Raw genomic sequence first — 25,518 nt, forward strand, 5'->3', positions numbered from 1 at the left:
TTCTCCTCCAGAACTGCCCCTTTTCTCCACAGAAATGTTTCTGTATCTTGAAGTTAGGACTCTCTAATACATAGAAATGTTATGGAGCCTTCTGCAGAATCCAAAGAAGAGAACAAACCTGTATTTGTTTAGCCCTCAAGAAACATTTTTAATCCTTAACTGAAGTCAATTTTCTAGAACCGCTTGGAGAAGGGCTGAATGATACACTGTATCATGCAATGAAGTCCCATGCAATATATCAGTTCTGCATGTTCAGCCTGTTTCAACATATCAAAAAAGTTCAGTCGAGTTAACAGGCTGCCTCATTCCTCCAGTGAAGACAATTTATTTACCACTAGCTAGAAATTGCAGCTCAGAAGCAGTTTTCCACTTTTTGAAGGGGATACAGAACCAACAAGGTAATATGAAAAATCAGCTTCTATTGTATCACTATATACCCACTAATGGCAAACTGCATTTTTATTAATTTTTTTCTGGAAAGAAACCTGCAGTAACAGTAAATCAGATGCTGATGGTATATAAAAAATACTACTTGCTCTGATATGCCACATTTTGTACCTTACACATACTGTGCAGTACCTTATTACACAGCTTGATGCCAGCATCCATTCTTAAGGAAATAAATTTAATGGGAATTAAGTCCCTAACTACCCTTAGATATTTTCACCTCTAAACCAAATGAGGAGAAATACCTGGGAGAAAGAGGTACTTTACTGCATTAAGAAGTGTGTCAAAATCTGACTGTTAATTTGAATTTGAATCAAAATCTTATCCTCTATAGATTTTGGTGGGTTTTTTTCCCTATCAGATTATTGATTTATTCAGTATTCCTTGTTTTACCAGTTTTATGAATACAGCATTTTTCAAATGCAAATGTACTTTCATCAGATATAGTTGTTCTTCAAAGCTCTGTAATCCTGTTGACCCATCTTCTTGACAAATGCCCTACAACAAGCTGGATGTGCCTTAATCTTTGGCAGAACCGGGATAATATATAACAGCCTGCACATGTTCAAGTAAGAACAAATTGAACTGATAGTTTTATGTATGAAAAGTTCAATAAATATCAAAATTCCAATCTAACTTGAATCAATGCTGAAAGTTGACCAGTTATACAGGGGAAATGTTTACACAAATGAAACAGCTGCACAGCCCAAAGTACTAAATACTGGAATGAATCTTATACACACACACATAAAATGTTATGGAAAACTGTTTGAATGGACCTTGAGGGGAAAAAATCCCATATGAAAATTCTGCTGTATTGGTTTCTCAAACTAACTCCTTCACTAAAACACTTCTTGTGTCAAACTCCTGTCTTACTGTGCCCTGGTCATACAGGTACCAAAAGATTGCACGTGGAAAGGGCACACAGAGACAAGGCATCTCCCAGCAAACTACACATGCCACAGCTCTTTTCAGTCAGTTCCTACCCCAACCTGACACCAACTTCCTCATCAGCCTTGGACAAATCAGCTGAGTGGTTCTGATCTATCCACCTGGTGTGGGATTGTAAGGGAAAATGAATGTTTACTGAGTGGTCAGTGACAGAAGTGTGCACTTGTGTTCCACACACTTTTACTGGTCCTGGCATTTCATGGTTGAACAGTGCTTATAGAATTGCATTTCACAGCTAGCATGTGGCAAGCACACTTGTCAAAACCTGGCTAACCTATATATTCACCTCTAATGAATCTTCATGACCTTGCCATACACAGCCTTATACTGGAAAGGATTTGAAACTTTTAATTATTTGCTTAAGTAAGAATAAACTTTAAAAAATGTCCCTGGTCCCCACCTGTTTCTCAAAAAGACAAAACCAAAACAACACAATCTTCAGAAATATTTCATAGAATAAAAAAGTATGGAGATTGCAAGCTGGTTCTTAACCTTAATATTTGCATGACCATTTGTTTTTAATTCAGCTAAGATAAATAATTTTTAAAGGTTTCTTTTTTATAATGAATATGACAGTCTTTAAAAACTTTTTTTTTCTTTTTAATTCATGTGTCATAATACCTGGTCATCTATTTTTCCTTAGTGCAACTATGAGTACTGCACTTACTCAAAGTCCACCAGTAACAAATGCTTGTATGTTACCCAGGAAATCTGGATCCCAAAAAAAAAGAGTGGCTGGGGGGAGGAGGGTTGTGAATATTAGCAGCAAAAACTTGAGAATGAATTTCATTTGCTGTTCTCTACAAAGGTTTCCTAGAAGCCTCAAATATTCACTCACACAGTTCACTGTAACGTTTTAGAATTTGCCATAGAAATTAAATTTGAATACTTTGACTTCTACAACCTGAATTCTGTTGCCCTCACTAGCAGACACCTTTTTCTTTAGCTACTGCCAGGAGTTCCTCTGCCTGGAGCCTCCACAACAGCACTGCAGGATGCCACATGGATTGTGTACATGATGCCCCCTTCTTTTGTCTCCAGGGCAGCCCTACCAAATTTATGTAAATTTATACTTATCTACTTACCTGGCCACTATTTCTAAGATAGGCTGGGAAATGTGCTAGTTTGGTGAGTCTCTGAATTTATATTTCACATATTCTGATGACAAGGCAGCAAAAACAAAGTTCTATTTTAAGGCAGAGCGACTCAGTCACAGCTTCAGGCTCACTTCAAACTCAGGCTGACATCACTGTATAAACAAAATATGCCTGATCTTTCAAAGATTTCTTTGGAACTCTAATAACAAACAAACCAAACCAATCTGAAAATCAGTAGAAGAACTGTTCCCTTATATCAGTATGCTTGCCTTCCCATCCTTTAGGAAACAATGCTTTTGAAAGCCATAAAAATGAAGGCTATTCATCACTGAAATGTCATGTCATCACTTTTTCAAAAGCCTCCCACAGAAAGACAATGTAAGATGTCAAAGTAAAGTCTTTGCTTAATCCAATTAGCATTTAAATATTTTAATCAATAAAATATGACAATTAGACCAGGCTAGAAGCCAACTCCCTGAGATCCATGCCTTTTGTCACACCTAGTCTTATTTGCACTGCTGAGTTACTGAACAGTAGTAAACATATCAGAACTGTAAATATCCATGACACAATCTGGGAGCTGTATCAACTTAAAATCTTTACCTTCTATGGCAGCAAAAGGAGCAACCAAAAATCAACAGCAAGTAATGATTTCCTGGAGACTGAGCTGGTAACGATATATTTAAGATGCATGTGATGGGACCCATTAGCCAGCAGAAAATGGCAAATGGGAGTTCTGTGTGTTTGCATGTGACCTGAAACAGTTAACAATACTGATATTGAATCATCAGCACCGTGATGCTGCAGAAAACAAACCCTCCTCAACAATTGTTTTCCCAATGGCACTTGGCAGATGAGCACACAGCAAGTGCATTAGCTGGAAGCGCTGATGCCTAATGAGTCACTAACATTGCAAAGTTCAGTTTGCATCTTTTAGTGCAAAGAGAGGACAGAAAGGAAGGAGTGGTTTTGAGAAGTTTTCTACTAGAAAGCCAGTCTGAAAATGGCTGCCTAATTAGGTAGGTATTTGGTCATTGAGTCACCAGTGTCTGAAAAATCTACTTACTGTTCATCACAAATGGCATTAAGGCAAAAAATCAAATGTCAGTAGTGTCTTTCTGAACCATGTAACAAAGTAACTTTTTACTAGCAATACCCACATGAAGAATACTTTATCCATCCATTCCTTTATTCAGTTGCTTGGCAAGATTTCAGATTCTTCCAGGATCCTTGAACACAGCTTTTTCTGTTGCCCTTAAGTGCAAGAAGTAAGCACTCCCTGTCAACAGAGCACTTGCATTTTCTGCATTAGCCAGACACAATTAACACACGTTCTGCAAAACGAACTAGGGCCCCTCCCATAAAAGTTGATAAAAAACCAGTGCCTGACAAATTTCAGATGACAGCTTTGTCCATAAAAGCACACATCTGAGAGGAAGACAAGCAGTTAAAAAGCAACTGGTCTTCACATGAGGCACAGCTATAACCCCCACGAAAACACTTGGGTCTGTTTTTCTAAGCGCTGCAATCAGGCTTTCTCACACTGTCCAACCAGCTCTGCTGATTGGGAGAGCAAAAATACTTTTGCTTAATAACAAACTTCAGCTGTGATGCAGCAATGTTGTCATTCTCTCATGATATTCAGAGAGAGTTTTCCTGGTACCACTATTCCCTTTTGCACCTAGTCATGTTTATTTATTTTCTAAACCAGTGATCTTGTGAGAAACTCATAAGCAAAGGAGGTATGTTCATGTCCCCATGCTGAACCAGTGCTCATTGAATAGACAGTTCTATTAAGCAACTGGTAGGTCAGTGCCGAAAACCACTCTTGGATTCTTCAACAGCCAAGGCAAATGACAGAAAAAGGCACATCCTTTAGGCTTGATATACTTACATGAAATCATGAAGCCCAGTTCCAATCCAAGAAAAGCAGTTTTGTCAAGGGGAATTTTAAAGACTTTGGTAGCTTCAGAATTTTATTCACCGCATAGAGACCCTATCATAAACTAAATTTTGTCATTATAGATGTAAAGAGCTTGTCTCTTGGCTATCATCCTTCAATGAATAATGAATCTCTCATGCTGGGGAAACTTGTGTATCTAGGAAACTTACAGCTTTGTATTAGGAAAATAAAGCAACGTGGTTCATTGCACTACTTTGAACAGCTGTGTTTCAACTTTTGCATATAGCTTTAATGACCACTGATAATACAAAAGAACCAGCCGTCCTTGCCCAGGACTGTGGGGAGATTGGCAGAGGGTCATGGCCTCAGCATCTACAGGCAGAGCAGAACTGGAAGATTTGCACAATCTGAAGCACTGCAGAGAGATGGGCTGATGATAGGAGTGATGCCAGAACTAGCAGGTGCAACAACAGACTTAGCATTTGAAACCTGCACATCTCTTATTTTGGAAAAAAAAAAAAAAAAGCAACATTTAGTCTGGTCCATTTTCAAGAAAAACTGAGCACAACATGGTCAGTAATGCCCTTGTATAGAAGACAAAGTCTTTCTGGTTGTTTTTTCTGCTGATGACGGAACAGAAAGAACAAAAGAGGGAAAAAACCACCACATTTCTATAAGTAAACAATTAAAACAGTCTTAATGCTTTGGAACAGTATTGCCAAATGATCATTCTTGGATGGTCCTTTCTCCAGCTTCTGCAGCAGGAAGAGCAGGGTTAAAAAACTAAAACAACATGGGAATGAATGGGAGAACACCCTAACACAACAAGGACCCTTCAATAGCTGCTGTTTAATTTTCAGCTGATTGGCTTCTCCAGTCACAGTGACATTATGTAGCTAATCTGTTGTCTTCAAACTCTGCACCAAAATGTTGCTTACACTTAGCTCAGTAATAGTTCTGGCCAACAAACACACAAAGGAACAGCAAGGACTGTATATAGTAAGAATTCAGCAGTACCGAGGAAAATTCTAATCCTAAATTTGGCAGCACAAATCTCTTATGTAACCTGTGATTTAGAAGACAGGCTGATCATCTCTGGGAATATTCCTGTGTTCTTCTCAGTACATTAAACAAAATTGGCAATTTTTCATTACAAATTTTGGTTTTCACTGCATATTGTCTCAGGAAGGACATCCCATGCTTACAAAACAATTTTAGCATCAACAATATGCTTTTATATATGACAATTCAATTATACAGAGTGTGGATATAAGTTTAATAGCTTAAGTGCTTCTCTGCCAAGGCTGCCTTGAACTGTGGTACATCTCTGAGGTTCAGGAGATGGATGGCTTGTGATCTAAATTTAAAGCAGTGAGACTTCAAAATAATGCTTGGAAGATGAGCTTTTCTGAAAGTTGAGTGTTACAGCAACAAAATTTACAGATCTCAGGAACTGATACTCTCATGAAGCCAAGGACCTTTGAGAACTACAGATGAAAGATCCTAAATATGTAAAAACGACCACAAAAACAGAACAGTTTGTATCTACCATTAAAAAAACCCCACCAAATCAAAACATGTCCTTTTACAACAAAAATAGATTCTAACATGCAAAAGCAGCTGTCCAGTAATAGTACACATATGCAAAAAAGCTCAGTTCACAAAATAATTATGAACCAAGCATCATATTCTTTAAATTCCTGTTGTTCTTCAATCTTCAATACCTCCTTCAAAAGGAGGTATTCATTCATTCAATGTCAATATTTACAGAATGCAATAAACATTCAATTCATGCCAATTTATTCAAGAATTATGATGCCATGCTTTTGAAATAGAGATACTGGCCTGTTTTAGGGAGAGAAGTTTTATTCACTGAACAGCAAAAACCAATCAATCTTACAGCACATATCCATAAAGGCTGAAGAGTTCAGGGATTATTGGAGAACCTGCCACCTGAAATTGTCACACACACTGCTGACAAGATTTGCTGTGAAACTTGAAGCCAATTACAGACATTTTCTTCTCACCCATATAAAGGTGAGAAGTTTGTAGTGATATACACTAATACAGGAATTTCTTGATGTGTTTGGAAACCAAGTTATCACCAGCTAGCTAATCCGTGTACCTCCATGCAGTTGTTACAGTAGGAGAAGCTTTTGCAATAAAAAGCAGCAGCAATCCTCTATTCTTTGGGGAAGCCCAGCTCATTCCACTATCCTGACAAAGCTTCTCAGCAAATATAAAATGTCAAAAATAATTACCTCTTTAGCAACTGCAGGAAGCCAACACATTTGAATGAGAAAATTTGGTGATAAATGCCTAAAAATGGATAGATAAGGATGACATGAAATGTTAGTCAATTCCCTTTAAAGGGCTAATTACAGCACAACTACTGCATGGTAGGAAGGCAACAGCAACTATAAGCCCAGTGTTCTTTATTTTGCCCTACAGAAAGAACAGCAATTTTGTCAGTTTCCATTAGTCATGTAGTTTCCTCTGTAATAAAGTGAGAACAAAAGGAAACCCAAAACAGAATTTGTACTTAGGGAAATTCTCATTGATAATTTTTCTGTTACAGTTGAAAGACAGTTGCAAAAGCGTGAAATTGCAAGGGAATAAACACTTAAATAGGTCTAGTAAAAACTTCACCATGCATTAAGAATTAATAATTCTTTGCCCTAAATTAAGAATGAATTAAAAATTAACCATGAATTAAGAATGAATAATTCTTTTTCTTAAAATACATGCAAAGGGAGTAGTTATTATGCTCCATAACAGAAATTGTTTTCATATGTAGAAACTAAGCAAAAGCCAAAGAATTGCAGAGCCACAGTCAGCCTCTCATGTTCAGAGATTAACTCCTTGTATCAAACCAGAGCTGAAAAAATCAGCCCGCTTTGATCTTCTATATTTGACATATATATAAGCAATTACATCATAGAATTTAAACCCAATATTTAAGACAGACTAACTTAGAAAATTGTGAGACTGAGATATTTAGAAAGTGATGCTCATTATTTTATTGCTTTGGGCCACCTGATACCATATGTAAGGACTCCCTGGAGGCTAACAAGGGAATAGCTGATAAGTCCTAATGCCTGTGCTGGTTTTGGATGGGGTGGAGTTTGTTTTCTTCGCTGTTAGTGGGTTATTGGGGTTTTGTCTTGGATTTGTGTTGAGCACAGAGTTGATAATACAAAGATGTTTTTGTTATTGCTGAGCAGGGCTTACACAGAGCCAAGGCCTTTTCTGCCTTTTGCATTGCCACAATTGGAAGGAAGTTGGGGTATTTGGGGAGTTGGGAGGAGACACAGCCAGGACAGGTGACCCCAACTAATCAAAGGGATATTCCAGAGCATATGACACCATCCTCAGTGTACGAAGTGGGAGGAAGGAAGGGGGGACATTCTGAGTGATGAGTTAGTCTTCCCAAGAAACCATAATGTGATGGGGCCCTGCTCTCCTGAAGATGGCTGAACACCCACCTGCCTATGGGAAGTACTGAATTAATTCTATGTTTTGTTTTCCCTATTAAACTGTCTTTATCCCACATTTTCAAGCTTTTACCCTTCCAGTTCTCTCCCCAATTCTGATGGTGGGGGAGTGAGGGAGCAGCTCTGTGGGACTTGATTGCTGGCTGGGGCTAAACCACAACAATGCCACAGAAAGAACTGGCAGGGCAACACACTAGATTTCACTAGCTTAAAAATTTGTGATTTAACCAACCATACTGTAGGCAGAAACAAAATACAACAGGACAATTGCATTAAAATCCAAAGAGCAAGGTCACAATAGTTTGGGATGAGAATAATTATAAATACTTATAGGCATATAACTAAATGAAGATACTTTAATGAGGTGATGCAAGTTCATATTTAATCTACAAACCATTACCATGAAACAAGCAGAAGACTTGTGATAAGGAAAAAAAAAGTATTCATCTCAAAGATCTGTGTTCTGATGGTAATTTAGTTTCAACTTATCCACTTGCATCTTCTCCTTTCCTCTGAACTCTAAGAGTTGCTGAAAGCCATTACCTTTAAATACCAGATAATATTAGTGCTAAAACAACAATAATAAAATATTATGTACATTTTAGGCAAGCAGGCTGTCTTTACCTCTCAATCCAAATACTATCTTCCAGAAAGTAATATTCACAAATGATTTTAGATAAAAGTTACTGTACAAAGACACAGAAGCTAAAATTCATAAAAAGACTAGTCAGTACAATTAGACAGATGTTTGTTTGTAGTTCTTCGTATCCAAGACCTTCTTGCCACACATCGAGCAGATGCCTATAAGCACAGAAAAAGTGTGTACATTATTTCAAAATTATTACAATTTTTTCTCAAAAACACAGTTACTATGTTTTTGTAAGCATCTTTTTCAAGAAATTATCCAAATGAGCTCTTATTAGCAATCTATCCATTCTTAGACATGTCCTCAACAGATACTACAAACTTAGAAGTAATATTGTAACTCCTAATACAAATTAATATGTGCAGTGTGTGTGTAAGCCTTCCACTGAAGAAAATAAGCTTCACTTTGAGAGCATTATTATTCACAATACTGCTGGAAGCCTCTACAATTTGCTGGAATGCCTGAAGGTAGCCAGGAAAGGCTCACTTCTGACAAAAGGTAAAAATAGTGTATTGTTAATTGGTTTACATCCTGTAGCCAAATGAGGCTTGAGATGGACAGAAAGTAGCAGGGCTAAGAAAATACAGTTACCAACAAACTGACTGTTAAATGGGTCATTCACAAGTGGGGTGCTTCAGAGAACTGAGAAAGTTTAGATTATGTTTTCATAGAACTAAGGTATTTATAGAGCAGGAGTGAAAAACAATAAACACCAAGAATACTGGAGAGTTGAAGTCATGAACACTGATGTCCTAAACTCTAAGAGTGTCAAGTCAAAAGACCAGAGCACCAGAATATATACAAGTTTGGCAGAGGGGTGGATTGTCTCAATCTTTCCCTCTCCTATCACAGCAGAAAGGTGCTAAATCTTTTATCTGGTAGGACCACACCTCAATTTACACAAACGTTCAGCTGCAGACAAAAAATGTCAAGTGGCATCTACTCCTGCTTTCTCCAAATTGTGTGCTTTCATATACTGACATCATGACTATCATATCTAGCAGTCCATTAGGGAAGAGAACAGCAGGGAACACGGCACACGATTTACTCTGGAGACCAAAATTCAGCCCACTAAATATTGACTTCAGGTCTAAACTAAGGATTAATTAACTTGAGATTGCTTCTCAATTTCAGAAATATGCAAAAGCTGAAGCACTGAGCTGTATGAATGCATTTGCTTCAAGAAGGATGCCCTAATGACATCTTTGATGGTCAGAGCTAGAACCTAAAGCACTTAGAAAGTTCTTAATTTTATGAAGATAACAGGTTTAACCTGAAAAGATACACAAAGATCAAATCCTGAAGTCCACCCAAACCAGACATAAATTTAAGAGAGAGTACAAGGTTCTACTGAATGGGGTTCAGTCTGGGAAGGACCTAGCAGGCAACATTCCTACAGCAGGCTGCTAAACCACTGACTCAGTGACACAGCACATATTTATTGAACATTTAATTTCATAAACAAAACTTACTATTGGTGAGCTGTAGGTCTACACTCAAAAAACAGTTCACCTCATGTGCTATAATAAAATTCTTTGGCATCAAATCACGTAACTGACTTTATGATATGCTTTTTTCCATCTAGGAATTTTAGATTTAGCTATTATAAAAAGGGAAGAGGAGAGAAGGGATGAGAAAAGGGACTGCAACAAGCAATTGAGTTTTAGAACTTGTTAGATGAGAGTTCTCTATGCAATTGCCTAGATTAAGTTTCCAAATGTACTATTTCAGACACTGGAAACATTATAAAAGAAGCAGAATTACAGAATGACAAGGGTTTAAAATAATCTCCTTCAGTCTCTAGTCCTGCCCCACTTAAAACAGCCAACTTGGATAAGGCTGGCTCAGGACTGTTCAAGCCATTCTCTGAATACCAGATTTAAAGATTTCACAACCACTGATGGTACCTGCTACTAGAGTATTTGATCACCCCCAGACTGAAAAATTGCTTTCCTTGCATGAAATTAGAATTTTCCACATTCTAACCTGTGTACATTATTTCTTATTCTATTTCTGTGTACCTAAGAGTCTGACTCCATGTTCCCTGTGCCTGCCTATCAGTAGCTGAAGATAGCAATTAAATCTCATCTTAACCTTCTCTTCACAAATACAAATTTAAGTGTTGTACCTCCTCTCTTGACCAAGCCAAAGTGGAGTATTTTGGCACTCAATGAAGCTCACCTTTTTTATAGGCACATCCTTGACAATAGTGGGACCCTGGCTGATGGACAGAACTCTTACAAATCCGACATATTGCAAATTTATTCTTTCCATAAGGATCAAACCTGGGAAAAAGGAAAAGTACTTTATTTATACTCCTTGAAACGAAGTATTTTTTCTGCCTCATTTTAAAAGTCTAAGCCAGAGGGTGCAGTCAGAAACTCCAGCAAAAACTGTAATTTAGAAAAGAGACATGCAAGAATTATTTCTAACAGGCTACACAAAGTATGCAGAAAAGCTCCCACTTTCCCTATTGAGAGACATTTCTTCCACCACAGACAACTTCATGAAAGCAGAACAAAAAATATTTATTTTTATTAAGATACTAAATGACTTTGAAGTTAAACACCTCCCAGCAGCATCTTGCCCCCTTGCAAACAGAAAGTCCTGCAGACATGCAGGAAATGCTCAAGAGATTATCCTGGCAATATTAGCACAGAAAATAAGTATTCTCAGCTTCTCTCCTACAAAAGCATCAAATCCTAGTAATTCCAGTGAGAACTGCAGCAAAATACTCCATGACTGAGCAGAAAGCACCCATGAAATATGTATGGACATATTTTTACCGACAAATCAAATACCTTAAGTCTGCAATTTTAATTTATTAAGTGTATTTGGACAAGTTTGGAGTAGCTGCCCAGCTATGTAGGAAACAGGTCTCAGTTAGTTTGCTAAATGATGTTCTTGGCCAAAATCAGTATTAAGGACTAACCTTGCCTTCTTTGAGGTCAATGCCTTGTTTTCATTTAATTTGCGACCACCGCTTTCTAAAAAAAAAAAAAAATCAATAACCCCATTCCAACATTCCAAGCATACTTTAAAAATCCTCATTTACAACTTTTACACATATGCAAATAAAGTCACGAAGAGAGATTAAATATTCAGCACAGCATTGGAGACAGGGTAACAGAACACTTTATGCTCTGTTTAAATACTCTATGTATTGTCCTCCCATGCAAGAAAGAAAAAAAACTCCAGAAAACAAAACCAGACCAATTCAATACAAAAGAGTTCTGGACAAATAAATTCCCAATGCATTAAATCAGCATGGGAGGGAAAGTACATGACTTAATATTTAACATGATTAGTAATATAAAGTTTTGGTCTTAAGATGTTAACATAGCTCAGGTGCACAGCTGGCTTTATAATACCTCAAAACCAAGCTGCTAAACCTTGCTGAGGTTACCTGTAGTGTTTCTTGCACCATCTTTCCATGTATCAGGAGTGATCACTGTTCCAAGCTTCTTCTCACCTACATAAGGAAACATTACAAAGGAAAAAGCTAAGAATCACGGAGTCAATTACGTTGGAAAAGCCCTCTGAATTTGTCAAGTCCAACCTGTGACCAATTACCAGCATGTACCTCGACCTTGGCACCGAGTGCCACATCCAGTCTTTCTTTAAGCACCTTCAGGGATGGTGACTCCACCACCTTCCTGGGCAGCCCATTCCAATGTCTCATCTCCATGACTAGGAAAGAATTCTTCTGAATGTCCAACCTAAATGCGCCCTGGTCCAGTTTAAGACTGAGTCCTCTTGTCCTGTCACTGGTAGCCTGGCAGAAGAGGCCCGTCCCCACCTGCCTACAACCTCCTTTCAGGGACTTGAGGAGGGTGATGAGGCCATCCCTGAGTCTCCTTTTCAGACTAAAAAACCCCTACAACCTCGGCTGCTCCTCATCACATCTTCTGTTCCAGACCCTTCACCAGCACTGCTGCCCTTCTGTGGCCTTGCTTTGCCACCTCAATGTCTTTTTGTAGCGAGGTGCCCAGAGCTGAACAGAGCACCTGAGGTGCAGCTTCACCAGTGCCGAGCACAGTGGGACAATCCCTTCTCTGGCCTCGCTGCTCACGCTAGTGATGATACAGGACAGAATCATTTAAACGATGCACATCGATATGCGCCACAGGTGGAGAAGGACAGCTCACACAGGGGAGAAGGACAGCTCACACAGGGGAGAACGACAGCTCATACAGGGGAGAAGGACAGCTCACACAGAGAAGAAGGACAGCTCACACAGGGGAGAAGGACTGCTCAACAGGGGAGAACCACAGCTCACACAGGGGAAAAGGACAGCTCACACAGGGGAGAAGGACTGCTCACACAGGGGAGAACGACAGCTCATACAGGGGAGAAGGACAGCTCACACAGGGGAGAAGGACAGCTCACACAGGGGAGAACCACAGCTCACACAGGGGAGAACCACAGCTCACACAGGGGAGAAGGACAGCTCACACAGGGGAGAAGGACAGCTCACACAGGGGAGAACCACAGCTCACACAGGGGAGAAGGACAGCTCACACAGGGGAGAAGGACAGCTCACACAGGGGAGAAGGACAGCTCACACAGGGGAGAAGGACAGCTCACACAGGGGAGAAGGACAGCTCACACAGGGGAGAAGGACTGCTCACACAGGGGAGAAGGACAGCTCACACAGGGGAGAAGGACAGCTCACACAGGGGAGAAGGACAGCTCACACAGGGCCCTGCCGGGACCGCCCCCCGCGGCCTGCCCTGAGCAGCCCGGGACCCGCGGCTGCCGCTCCGCTCAGGGCAGCCCTGGATCCGCTCAGGGCAGCCCTGGATCCGCTCAGGGCAGCCCTGGATGCCCTCGGGCAGGCCCAGGCGGTCGGGCAGCCCTGGATCCCCTCCGTCCCGTACTCACACTTGTCGCACACCATGGCGCCCCTCCGCCGCCGCTTCCGGCACCGCCCCGGAGGTGCCGCCGGCCGGGCCCCGCCGCCTTCCGCTGCCGGGCGGGGTTTGGCTTTTCGAACGGGCGCTGCTTCCTGCCCCAGCACCCTCCCCTTCTCCCGCCGCCGGGCCCGGAGCTCCGTCCCGGGCCGGGGCGATGCTGCGGCGCTGCCCGGCGCCATGAGCGGGGCGGAGGTCGGGCGGCTGCTGGCTGCCAACCTGCTCCGCGCTCTGGCCGTCGTCCTGGCCGCCCTGGCCCCGGCTTTCCTCCTGGACGGATTCAGCGTCCTGGGAACGCACCTCACCTGGCTGTGTGTTTGTTCTGTCTGTGTTGCTGCCCTCAATATAATCTTGCACTTAGTCCTTAAACCAAACCAGTCTCCTAAGAGACGTTCCTTTGCTCACAAGGTAAGACTTTTAAAAAAAATTCTTACGTTGTTGCCAGTCAATCCAGAGGGGAAGCAAATTCTCTATCTCATTTGAAATAATCAAATGAAAAAAAACCAATTTTTGATGGTGAATTCTCATTTTCTATCAGTGAGTTGAGTGTAGCATCTCTTGAAACAAATTTTTCAGTATTTTCATGATGTTAAACTTTCCCTACCTGTAAGTAACCTGTTCAGATGAGTGAGTCTATGCTTTCCTGATTCTTGCCAATGCAATATTGTTTATTGTCCCAGGAATTTGCGTGGTGGCAAAACCTGGCAAAATTAAATGGCACAGAACTAATTTTGTAGTCCAGGCCTGACTCATCTTCTTGGTAAGTAGATATACCAGGAAGAAATGTCATCACACGTTTCTCGTGTGGAGTTGTAAGTTTGTAATAACTTTAAGAGGAAAAAAAATAAATTCAGAATCTGACACATAAAAGAGATAGTATGCTACATTTCAACAACTGAAAAAAAAATTACATGGAAAGGTATTAAAATGCCTGCATTTCCTCGTATGATGAAATTTGCATACAGATCTTAATTTGGGAGAAGCTTTTTGTAGTTAGTTTGCAACGGGGAGTGTTAAAGGTGTGAATCCCAATGAAATACTTTGGAACAGAGTGGTTTTGGAGCAGCACACGACTTGCCCAGCAGTGGAGGAATACCCCAGGGTTTTGAAATCGGGTGGGGATAGTCTCACTCCTGACATGCTGAGCCAGGCAAGATGTAGTGCTCTGAGGTGGTTCTTAAATGTTTAAGTGATCTTCCCTGCCAGCATCTCTTTGTGTGCAAAGCTTGTGTATAGTTTTGCTGACTGAGGAGGATATGAAATGCACAAAACCATGATGGAAAGCAAGTATTTTAACCATCCATGATTTAAAAATGAAGCACACTTCATGTTCTAGGTGAGATTTTATCCTAGGAAGAAAAAATAGGTAAGAGTAAATATAGAAAAATAAGGGAAGTTACAGATTCAGAACAGACCTGATCAAAACAGACCTCACCAGAACTGTGTATAAAGTGTTTTTGCCTCTACGTGATACAGTGAGTACCCAGAAACTGTTAAGTTCATAGAAAAGTGTATATGTATAACTTACAGAAAGTTATGGATATTTCTCAAATATATTCAGAATTTAAGATGCCAAGTTCAAAATGTAGTTTTAGTTAATGTAATTTTGAATCTTTTTTAGCAGACTTTTAATATATTGTATATTTTCTTGCTTTTAAATTTTTTTCACTTTTTGTGAGAGTTGCTTTTTAATGAATGGATATGACAGATGTAAAACAGAAGTGTAAAAATGTCCAATAAAATTACTTCTGCTTATCTTGTAATTTCTGGTTATATTTTTTGTATGTTTGCCCTGTTTTAATGGGATGCATGAAAAAAAAAATGTAGGTGGATTGTGATGATTTTAAATTAATTATTTCAAGTACTAATATATGGAAAACTGTTTTGAAATATGCCATGCTATTATATTGTGCTTCAGCTGAAATTAAAGTACTAATCAGAATACAATGCACTTGATAAAGATTTAGAGGGTGTGTGTTACTTATGTTCTGTTTTGAAGCATTATTCTGATATTTCATTGCTCTTTTTTAGATATCCAGATTTCTAAAATGCTGTATATACTTTTTCATGTCTTGCATACTATTTCATGCGATTATTGTTCTTTATGGAGCACCTCTCATAGAGTAAGTCAGAAGACCCTCTCTTTCTCTAAATATTCTAAGGGGCAGCTCTCCCTGCAGATGTTGGTATAAATACTTGTGTATTTTCTCGTACACTAGAAGTTAAGGGATAAGCTCCTAGCTGGGGGAAGAAAGGTGGCTGTTTCAGCTTTCTCTTGGTTTTGGGTTGGTGGTTGGTTTTTTTTGGTTTTTTTTTTGGTTTTTTTTTTTTTTGCTTGTTCAGTTGTTTTGTTTGGAAGCCAGCTCTTAAATGAGACTTCTATAAATAAAAACTGTAATACAGTTACAAACAGCTTCTTTAATTTTTATGTTCGACATATGGACACAAATATTTTTTGAAGCTTTATTTAGTCATTTTCCCTATATGATTCTAAACCACATGGCTTGTCTTTCATCCTTTTGATGTTAGTGTTTTAACTTTTTTGAAAGTTTAATGAAAGAAGTGTGAAGCAACCTGGGTTTTGAAAGATATACTAAGTTGTTGACTAACAGTAGTTTAATGTAGTTTGGTTTCATGGTTGCTGTCACAACTGGAAAAATGGAATCATTAAATTGGTAAATATCCAAGAATACTTCAGTTTAGAACTAATGATCTATGTGAAGTACACCTGTGGTTTTTTAAAAATATTACAGGTCTCAGCCATTTCAAAAAATTACTACATCTCACTCTTGAGATAACAGCAGAACTCTTTCCAGCTTCCTTTACTATTCTACAGAGTAAGAAAAAAATATTTTATTCCTTTTTATGAAGTTTAAGAAAGCGAACATGCTTTCACAAGTTGAATGAGAGGGACTTTGTTCTTCCTAAATCTTGGAACTTTTAGAAAAACCACCTCACTTAATTTTGTAATATTCTTTTTCTTTTTGTAGGTTAGTGACTGAGACATTTTTGTTTGCAGTTCTTCTGTCTACATACACTACTTTACAATGCTTGTGTTTGCTGGGACCAAACATACAGGCATGGATACGGGTATTTAGCAAAAATGGGTAAGTCCTAATCTAAAGTTTCTGATATTTCTCTGAATAGAAATGGACAGAATTGGTACAAAAAATATATAATAGAATTTTTTGTAAAGAAAACTTCCTGGATGATGGGTGGATTTTGTATTTGTGATTACAGACATATGAGAGCTCTTCTGACAAAAAGATTTATTTGAAGACACCGATTCAGAAAAATGGCTTTTTTTTTTTGGTGTTCAGATGCTAAATCTCACTTTAGATGTGTTTGAAGGAAGTAATGTTTCCAGCCCATATTCTACTGGAGTAAAAGCATTGTGCAATCCTGTATGATGGTTGACAATTAAAGGGGAGACCTGACACTGAGCTATGCATGGAGAATCTTACACATGATCCAGTAGTACCTTCATAAATGCAACTTTTAAAGTAGGAAAAGGAAGTCAAAACAAGCACTGTTTGAAACTTGAGTGTAATGTTGAAAATTATACTATGTTCTTAAGTATGTATTATTAACCCATACTATTTTCAGTTTCAAAGAAAGCTGTTTTGAGTGTCAGAGTTTTCAGGCATTAATTTTTGCAGGAGTATGTTTAAAGTAAAACAAGCCTTCTAACCGCATTTTCACCTCCAGTGGCAGCCATGGCATTAGCATGTATCAAGGATAATGTATTTTTCAGAAGATTTCAATTTCTTCTGCCTTTTTTCATTCCATAAATAATAGCATGTTGAAAGACTGGGACACTGAAGCATAAAGAGGCTTCTATGCTTGAGATCTGGTGAGATTTTAGTATTCATTCCCTTTTAAAAGTTCATAATGGCAAAGTCTTATCTCAGAAGACAGTGAAAGGTTGTATTACACTACTGACCTATGGAATTTTTTTTCATTTGCACTCCTGTAGAGGAGAAGACTTAAATACTACTTTCAGGTATTAAATTTTGGTTTATCTCAGTTGTCAACTTACTGAAAAATATCTTGGATCCTTATTCAAGTAATTTACACTTTTTTTTTTCAGTGGCAGTGTAAATACAATAATAATAATACAGTAATAAAAGCAAGGAGTTGTTTAGACAAAATGACCAATTACTTGGTCATCTTTGTAGGTTTTGTATCTGGAAGCAACAGCTAAATTAAATAACAGATGTATGACAATATCAGTTTGTCTTTGTGCCAGATAGATTTTGAATGCCTGTTGATTTATTTTTTTCCTAGTTTGGATATTAATGCAGTTTCAGCACAATCATTGCATAGGAAACAGTTGTCTTGTTTTGACACTTCTGCTGTGAGGACTTGTTAGTACTTCTTACTAGTGAGCCATGTCACATTATTTGAGAAAAATGTTTATTGTTGATGTTTGTTTACACTTTGAGTATAGACTACAAAGAAATATTGTAACAGGTTTCTTTATGGATTGTAGCAAGCTGCTCATTTAAAAATAATCCTGTGTTTTTTCATTTGACCTCGTGAAATTGGAACATCTTAGGTCTGGGCTTGAGATGAATGTAGACATGATACATTAAAAGGTGTCTAACTTAACCATGTGGAATGAGGTGGGACTGGTTAAATGGAGGAAAAGGATGGTTAGGTAAAATCAATAGAGCTGTTTTCCTTGAAAGCAGAGTTTAGGGAATTGAATTTCACTGGAACAGTTATCTTGAAAGTTCTAATCAAGTGTATAGCTTAGTATGAAAAAGTACCTGAGTGCAGTTTAGACTTAAGTAACCTTAAGCCTATGTGCACATAGAATATGTGAGAAAAGTAAGTCTATGTCTTCTACATCACAAACCCTTCCATTCTTAGTTGGTTATAAACAGGGCCCTTTTCACTAATTCTGCATTTGGAAAGGAGTGGTCTCACATCAGCATCTCTGGGCTCCTTACTCCGACATCTGGAGTTGTGACTGATGTCAGGGCCATGACAATGTGCTGCCATGTGCTGCTGGGAGTGGTTAGATGGAAGTAAAGGCTACGGGAAGGGTTATCAGCACTAATGGCAGCATGTGGCTGTTTTTCAAATAGTGTTTCAGTAACTTAGCTGAAATAGCCTCCTGCATAAAAGTCTTTAAGAAAGCGGTTTTCAATTGCCTTCCCCCCCCCCCCCCTTTTGGAGACTGTTTATTTCAAATCACTACTCTGAGAAAGCAGTTGAAATTTCTGTTATAATATCAATGATAAGGTGTTACTAAGGTAGAAAAGAGATTTTATTTGGATATTGCAAAAAAAATAGTAAAAAACCATGATGTTAGGGCTCCTTCCTGTTTTCATTATGCCTATTTTATCACCTTGTGAGCTGCATACTCTTACAGACTTGAAATGTTCCTTGTAAATGGAAGCATCATCACACACCAAGGGCTGCTTACTATTTAGTCCTGCTGCAGTCAAGAATTCCAAATCTTGTCTGTAAAGGAGCTGTCTCAGTAGATTATTTATGTCTGCTGACGTCCTAATTCAAACATTATTTACAGCTGAACTGAATTTATTTTATTATTTAAAAGGGTTAAATAATTACTTTAGGCTTTAAAGACCTTTTTGCCACTAGCGTTCATTTATTATCTTAAACATTGCTACTTTTGTCTGTGGGATTATCTTAGTTTAAAATGAAAGAAATGTGGAAAATGCAAAGTTTATAAACATTTCTGCAGCTGTTAGTCTTATACAAATGAGGCATTTGTGGTGGAATAAAGAATATCTTCAAAAATCCCAATAAGTGTCAGTCATTCCAAGAAGAAAAGTGAGTACTTAAGTAATGACTTAAAAAAGTAAGTAATTCAGGATAATGCTGGAGGACAAGTCAGGTTGTCTTTGGGTAGCCAGTTCATGCTACAGAGGGGTTCAATTAGCAGCTGAAATTGGCTCTTTTTCACTTGGGCACGTGCCTTGCTAATTCTCTTGTTTTGCTTTTGGACTCAGTCTGATACCTCCATATGGTACAGCAGTCTCTGCTGAATCTGCCATACACACAAGATGTCTTGTGAGGTATAACTGTACCTCAGTCAGTCCTACCTCAGTCAGAAAGTATTTTAAATGGATTTAGATCAGTTTGTGGAAATGGTATAGCCAAAGCACTGTACTAAACACTTGGTGTATTCTGTTGTCTGTTTTGCTGATTTAAAACTGCAGTGAATGTTCTCTTCTGTGTTCTGCCGGACAGCTCTCTGCTCAGTTATTCAGCTTTTGAAAACAATTTAAAAGATTTTCTGTGTGCAGTTTTCCAGTTACATCAAGACTTTTCTCTTCAAGAATAAGAATCTCAAACTGGTAGAATTGTGAACTGGAGTATTTTAAGTTAAAGGGGTCTTGTTATTGTAGAAGAAACAGTTCTACTCAAACTGTCAGCCTTGCACTGTCAGTACTGTGGTCTGCAAGACATTTTTTTTCTGCAAATATTGAAAAATGTTTGCTTTAAACTTGGGAGCTGTTTGGTCAATAGCAAGTGCAGCAGTGTGTACTTACAAGTAAAGAAATTTTATTCTCTTCAAAACCAAGTGTTCATGTAATGCAACCTAATGACATGCAAAATTCAGAGTTTACTGTGCATCTAATGTTCAAGATGCTAAAAATGGTCATATTTTTTCCTATGTTAGCTGAAGCTAGGTGTACATTTATAATCTGAAATGTAGCAAACTTTAAATTCAGATCTCCTATTGTACTGATTCGGGGCAGTGACTCTAGTCTGGTCCTCCTGTCTTGAAACTGTGCCCTACTGCATTCTGAACTTCTGTTGCTCGTTTCTTAGTTGGTACCAGGCACCCAAATGTTCATGGCCTGAGCAAAGCAGAGTGATCAGTTGGTACATTGATGGTAGTAAGTGCTCATCTGTTAAACAGAAATCCAGATTTTCAAAAACTTTTGAAATCAGTAGTGGCAGAAGGCTATAAACTGAGAACTGAAGTAATTTAACATCTCTTAAAATGTGTGCCATGACTGATAGTGTAAGAGTTCTTTAGTGTGCAAAAATTTTATCTTGCAGCCAGTGTATTTGGACTTGGATGCACTGCTACCAAAGGGCTCCAATGTGCAGTTACATTTACTTGCAATGTTTCTTTTCAGTTGATGGGAAGTTGTTTTGAAATATTCTCATACTGGATTTCTGTGTTAAATTTTGAATTGTTGTAGTCATTAAATATGTCTGCACCACAGAGTCCTTTGTGACTGTGCTTGTGCTTTTCTGTACAATCCCACAGTACTTCCATGCCTGCCTCTCCCTGCCATGCACACAGTTGTCGAGATAGATTTATTTGCTCAGTCTAACAGTGTTTCAAGGTAACATAAATTAGCTTTTGCAGTAAACATCTCAAGGAAAAAAAATCCTGAACGTGTGATATAAAAAGATTGTAATTATAGCTCAAATGTGCAACTTAGATTTTACTTCTAGTTTGTGTATTTTAGGAGAAACCTGCATACTATTTATCAAATATGTGAAATTTTATGTCTGTTTGTAGCCTCAAAAATTTTGCGAGAAATCTGATTTAGTTATCTACCATGGTAACTTCTGCTGTTATTGAAAACTTCTAACACACTTTTTACAGAGCTATGTCCATATGGGAAAGCAGTCTACAGATTACTTCCATGTGCAGTATACTTGGAGCTTGGCTTGGAGCATTTCCCATTCCTCTTGACTGGGATCGGCCTTGGCAGGTCAGTATGTATACCCTTACCATAAAGGTACAATATATTAACTTTCTGGAGATGCACACTACACAGAATTGCTCTGAAGCTGTTCAGGTGTATTGTACTTGGTCATAAGCTGTTCCTTCAGAGTTATGCCAGACTTTTAAAAACTCATTGGAAACATCTCTGCCTAGGGTGTAAGGAAGTCAAATGCATTAGTTTTACTTCCAGTTTAAATAGGTTCTTTATTACATACTTGCGTGTGTTGCATGCATTACACTTGAGTGTCTGTTGCCTGCAAATTTTATAATGGAATAGAGTTCTTAATGATTTGATAAGAAGAAGCTAGACAAGTTGGAGGAGAAATGTGAAATTATGAAGATAAGTTCAAGTTTGCCTTCAGTCTAGTAGCTTTTATTGCTCACAGGTAGGGAAAGAAAGATGCTTCCCTGGTGTTTTAGCTCCCCTCTGTCTTCCATAAAAGCACTTTACAGAAGGTATTTTAAATGGATTTAGATCAGTTTGTGGAAATGGTATAGCCAAAGCACTGTACTAAACACTTCTGATTTCAAAGAAAGGCAACCAGTAGCTTTTTAGTTGAACAAGAAAAAATGTGAAGCTGACATTGCAGATTCTATCTTTATGAATTCCAATGTTTATGCTAATTTCTTACTATGTTTTTTGGTATGGAGAAGTGATTCAATTAAACATAACTGAAGTTTGCAATTGCCGTAAAATGATGGCACCAGTAACAGCTTCTTCCATGTGCTCAGTGTTTCGTAAATTTGTCTGGTTACCAAACTCATACACTCTTGGCTGAGTAGTGTCTACCAGGCCTATTCTTAAGCAGATGGTTTCAGAGGTTTCTTCCAGAAATCAGTGTAACATATTTTCCTCTGTGATATTGTAGAGATGCTGTGGCTTGCAGCTGCACCTAAAATTTTTCTTCCGTAAGTAGCTCACAACCTGCTTTTATGCCATTAGTCTTTCATTGCAGGAGTGTAATTGGACATTAGAATTTGTATTTCAAAAATAATGGAGGAGTAGCTTAATATTTTAAGCAAAACATCTTCTTCCCTGAAAACACTTGGTTTTATTCCTGCAAGATGCTTCACCATCAGTCTGGCATTGGTATGTGTTGGCACTAAGTAATTGTGGACAGACATGAATGTAACCCAAAACTCAAGGGTTTCACTGAAATGCAATCTCTTATCTCCTTTCCAAGTCTTACTCACTTCCCTGCTTGCCTGATAAGAGACAAGCACTCTTTCCTTGCTCAGATGGGATTTTAAAGTAGCATGTGTCATCTGGCAGGTTTTGTTTTATTCCCAAAATCTCAGACTTTGCCAATACACTGTGTATAAAACCTTCACCTTTCATGCACCAATGATATGAGGAAAACTTAGGTCAGGGAGTTCTGTAACAAAAAAGACATTAATAGCTAAAGACAGATACTTTAGGTAGAGTTTATTTTTAGCTTTTGGTCCATTCCCACATGTTCCAGTAGTGGGAGACACAAGATTGATAATGGTCTGAAAACTTGCTGTTTTGAAAACTCTTCCAAGTTAATAAAAGCCAAACATGATTGAAAATTTAGCTCTATAATCTACACTTAAACATCTAAAATGATACTATATGACTCCTCAGAACAGCAAAGCATCTGCAGAAACTTCAGATACCCAGACTTGTCACTGGCTTTTTCTGGGTGTGAAAGCTCCCCAGTGCTCCTTGTATGTCTGCAATTTCCCTTTTCTTTCACCATCTCCACCTGCATTTCTGACATATTTCTGATACCGAAGTTAGCAAGGGAAGGTTTATGACTCAAGTTCTACATCAAAGATCGTTTGCCTACATCTACAGCATTTGCTACTGTTCGTTCCCTTCCCCTCATTTTTCCCATCTTCACTTCTCCATCTTACACATTATAGTTTTAAATAGTGGGATGGGAGAAGGAATTTTTTGTTCCACTTTGAGTCTGTCCTGCTTGATCTTTAATGATGTGGGCAGTTCAGGAGCAGCCCAAGAGTTTGCTTATCAGTCCTGCAGGCTGCCACCCCAAGAGTCTTTGAAAACTGCAGTTTTAAAGGCTATTTTTTTTAAGATCTGCTGCATTAGGGAGGATGAAAGAAGTTCTTGTTAAAAATGTAATGTAGTTTTTACAAGTCCAGTTGTTTCAGCAAAGCAAAACAGTGAAGTACCAAAATTGTAACAGATCTTCAAGGCAGAAATCAACCTCTTTAAAATAGCTTGTCCAGGATCCTGCTCACAACTCTCGTAAGTCTTCAATCACCTATTAATAATCTAATATTTTTCTGAAGGTCATCTCTTAAATATTGGTCACTAAACCATAGAACTGGGGGCAGTGTCCTGGCCAGGCATTTTCAGTATTTGCCCAGGAGACACTGCTTCCTAGCTTGCCCAGCTCAGCTAAGATCTCACAGCATTGAGATATTTGTGATAGATTGTGAATCAGGTTCTGGGGAAACACCACTTCATGCAACAGCTGATGTGTTTGATGTGTTTTGTCTTTCTATTCCTACTGAACAGTATGGATTCAGCAACCCAGGTATTGCATGTAGTAGCTGCATGGCTGTCTCAGGAATCTTCAGAACCAAGAGACATTTCTGTTCTTCAGAAGTTCACTGAGCACTGGCACAAAGCCCCTTTTGGCAAGAGAATTCCTTTTGATACATGATATTGGGTGATTACAGAAACTCATAGTAACTTCTTTCACTGTAACAATAAAAGAGAAGTGCTTTCTGTGTTGTCTTTAACCTCAGACAGGGGAAAGAAGAATGATCTTCATAAAAGAATCTGCTGTTGTTGCAGATCTGTTTAGTTTGGGAAGAAAATCTTTAGTGCTGATTGCCCCGAGTGATCTAACCACTTACGGAACATCAGAATACCTGCACATAATACAGCTGCAGGATTAATAATATTTTTTAATCTCCCCCAAATACAAGAACTACTAGTGTTTTGCATAGAACTCCATAGAACTTCAGCTGGTATGTTTAAGGGAATACCTACAGACTAAGTCCCAAGTAAGGTCTGAAAGAAATCATGTAGATCTTAATGTAGACTTAGAAGTAATCAGAACCCAGTCAAAACCAAATTACTTATAGGCATCTGCATGAGTAAAGTATTAAGTTGTCGTGTTTCTGACATCAGCTGTTTCTTGTATTAGCCTAAAACCAGAGAGCTTAAGGATTACAGTTTTGGATTTACCCTTTTCCTATCCAAAAATGGACTCAGATGGAACAGCTTAGTCTTTGAACTCAAGAACAGCATTTGAGATAAAAAGAGGTTTCATTAGTGATTGTTTTCCTTTTTGCATTTTAGCCTTTAGGCTGTAAACAATTTTTTTTTAATCTGTAGTGGAAGTGGTTCTGCTTTAAAGCAGAAAGTGTGGTTTAAATCTTATTACTTAGGGGAAGACTAAAGTGGTATTATTTTAGAGAGCAGTGTTAAGGCCTTGAAACCTGTTTATTTTAAAATCTAGTTCTGCTGTTTGTATTAATTATATTTAGTATTTGTGATGTAACAGCATGCAATGGAAACACAGCTGCATTGCTACCTGTAACTTCAGACAATTCATTATTGGCAGATTGTCACAGAAAAGGTGAAATTGGTACTACAAGAACTGGATGGATCAAAAATAATTGAGAAATATCACATGATAAAGCAAACCAAAGGGTTTTTGTTGCTGCCCTTGGGCTCTGTTGGTAGCCCTGGAATATCAAAAGTTGTTAAAACCACAAAGATATCCATCTGGTACAGAAATGTGCTGTGAGTTTGGGATGAAAAATGCTATTGATTTAGCTTTGTTAGAACAATATAATATGAGACAAGGTTCACAGAAAGTCACTGTGTCTTGAATTGGCATATTTTGCCACTTAATTGGGATTTAGCACTTAATCAAATCTGGTGTCTACACTTTAAACTGTAGACAGTTTAAGAGTGTCTGCAGTCAACTTTTAAATTGACCAATCATTCAGAAAGGAGAGAATGTAAACCTGCTTCTGTGAAGTTCTGGTTTGTTCATAGAAATGGCTTCAAATGGAAATGGTCTGTAGTCACTCACCTAAAGCAAACAAAGTGGTTGAAGGTAGTACTGAGAATGCTGGAATCCCAGCAGAATATTAAATAAAGCTATCTGCACTGTTCTGTAAGATACTTGTCTGAATTGCCAGGCTCATACCTACCACAGTTCTTCTGCTTTGTGTCCTTCAAAGAAAAAGCAACAATGGTTTCATTTTCTGCTATTGTTTCCCTTGCCCTTGGCAGTCTGTTTTGGGTCTAGCATATTTTCCTGCAAACTTAATAGAAGAACTGAAAAATTACCTGGTAGTCATTGCTTTACACTGTGGTTGAGATGTATCAGT

General features: G+C 38.4%; 2 protein-coding genes across 3 annotated transcripts in view; one reads left to right on the forward strand and one right to left on the reverse strand.

Moving 5' to 3' along the window:
• Positions 1-6,246: 6,246 nt before the first annotated feature.
• CRIPT (CXXC repeat containing interactor of PDZ3 domain) lies at positions 6,247-13,467 on the reverse strand. Its single transcript, XM_021544315.4, has 5 exons — positions 13,423-13,467; positions 11,945-12,010; positions 11,471-11,525; positions 10,720-10,823; positions 6,247-8,693 (listed from the first exon to the last, which is right to left on the reverse strand). Exons 1-5 carry the CDS (start codon positions 13,436-13,438, stop codon positions 8,629-8,631), a joined length of 306 nt encoding a protein of 101 aa, XP_021399990.1. The 5' UTR covers positions 13,439-13,467; the 3' UTR covers positions 6,247-8,628.
• Positions 13,468-13,522: 55 nt separating this feature from the next.
• Positions 13,523-25,518, forward strand: part of PIGF (phosphatidylinositol glycan anchor biosynthesis class F) — a 38,926-nt gene continuing 26,930 nt past the window's right edge. For both annotated transcript variants that reach the window (XM_085575925.1, XM_021544317.4), the window contains exons 1-4: positions 13,523-13,859; positions 15,483-15,574; positions 16,442-16,558; positions 21,055-21,163. In XM_085575925.1, coding sequence (XP_085432051.1) covers positions 13,632-13,859; positions 15,483-15,574; positions 16,442-16,558; positions 21,055-21,163 — 546 coding nt within the window. In that variant the 5' untranslated portion in view covers positions 13,523-13,631. The remainder of the gene's footprint in view (positions 13,860-15,482; positions 15,575-16,441; positions 16,559-21,054; positions 21,164-25,518) is intronic.

This window comes from Lonchura striata, chromosome 3, assembly GCF_050655825.1.
Source record: "Lonchura striata isolate lonStrDom1 chromosome 3, ASM5065582v1, whole genome shotgun sequence".
In the NCBI taxonomy this organism is placed as follows: Eukaryota; Metazoa; Chordata; class Aves; order Passeriformes; family Estrildidae; genus Lonchura; species Lonchura striata.

Excerpts from the sequence above, each read along its gene's own strand:
- CRIPT (XM_021544315.4), bottom strand. Across the intron at positions 11,526-11,944 it reads TGGTGCAAGAAACACTACAG|AAAGCGGTGGTCGCAAATTA; the intron begins GTAACCTCAGCA and ends TTTTTTTTTTAG. Across the intron at positions 8,694-10,719 it reads AGGATGTGCCTATAAAAAAG|GCATCTGCTCGATGTGTGGC; the intron begins GTGAGCTTCATT and ends CTGTGCTTATAG.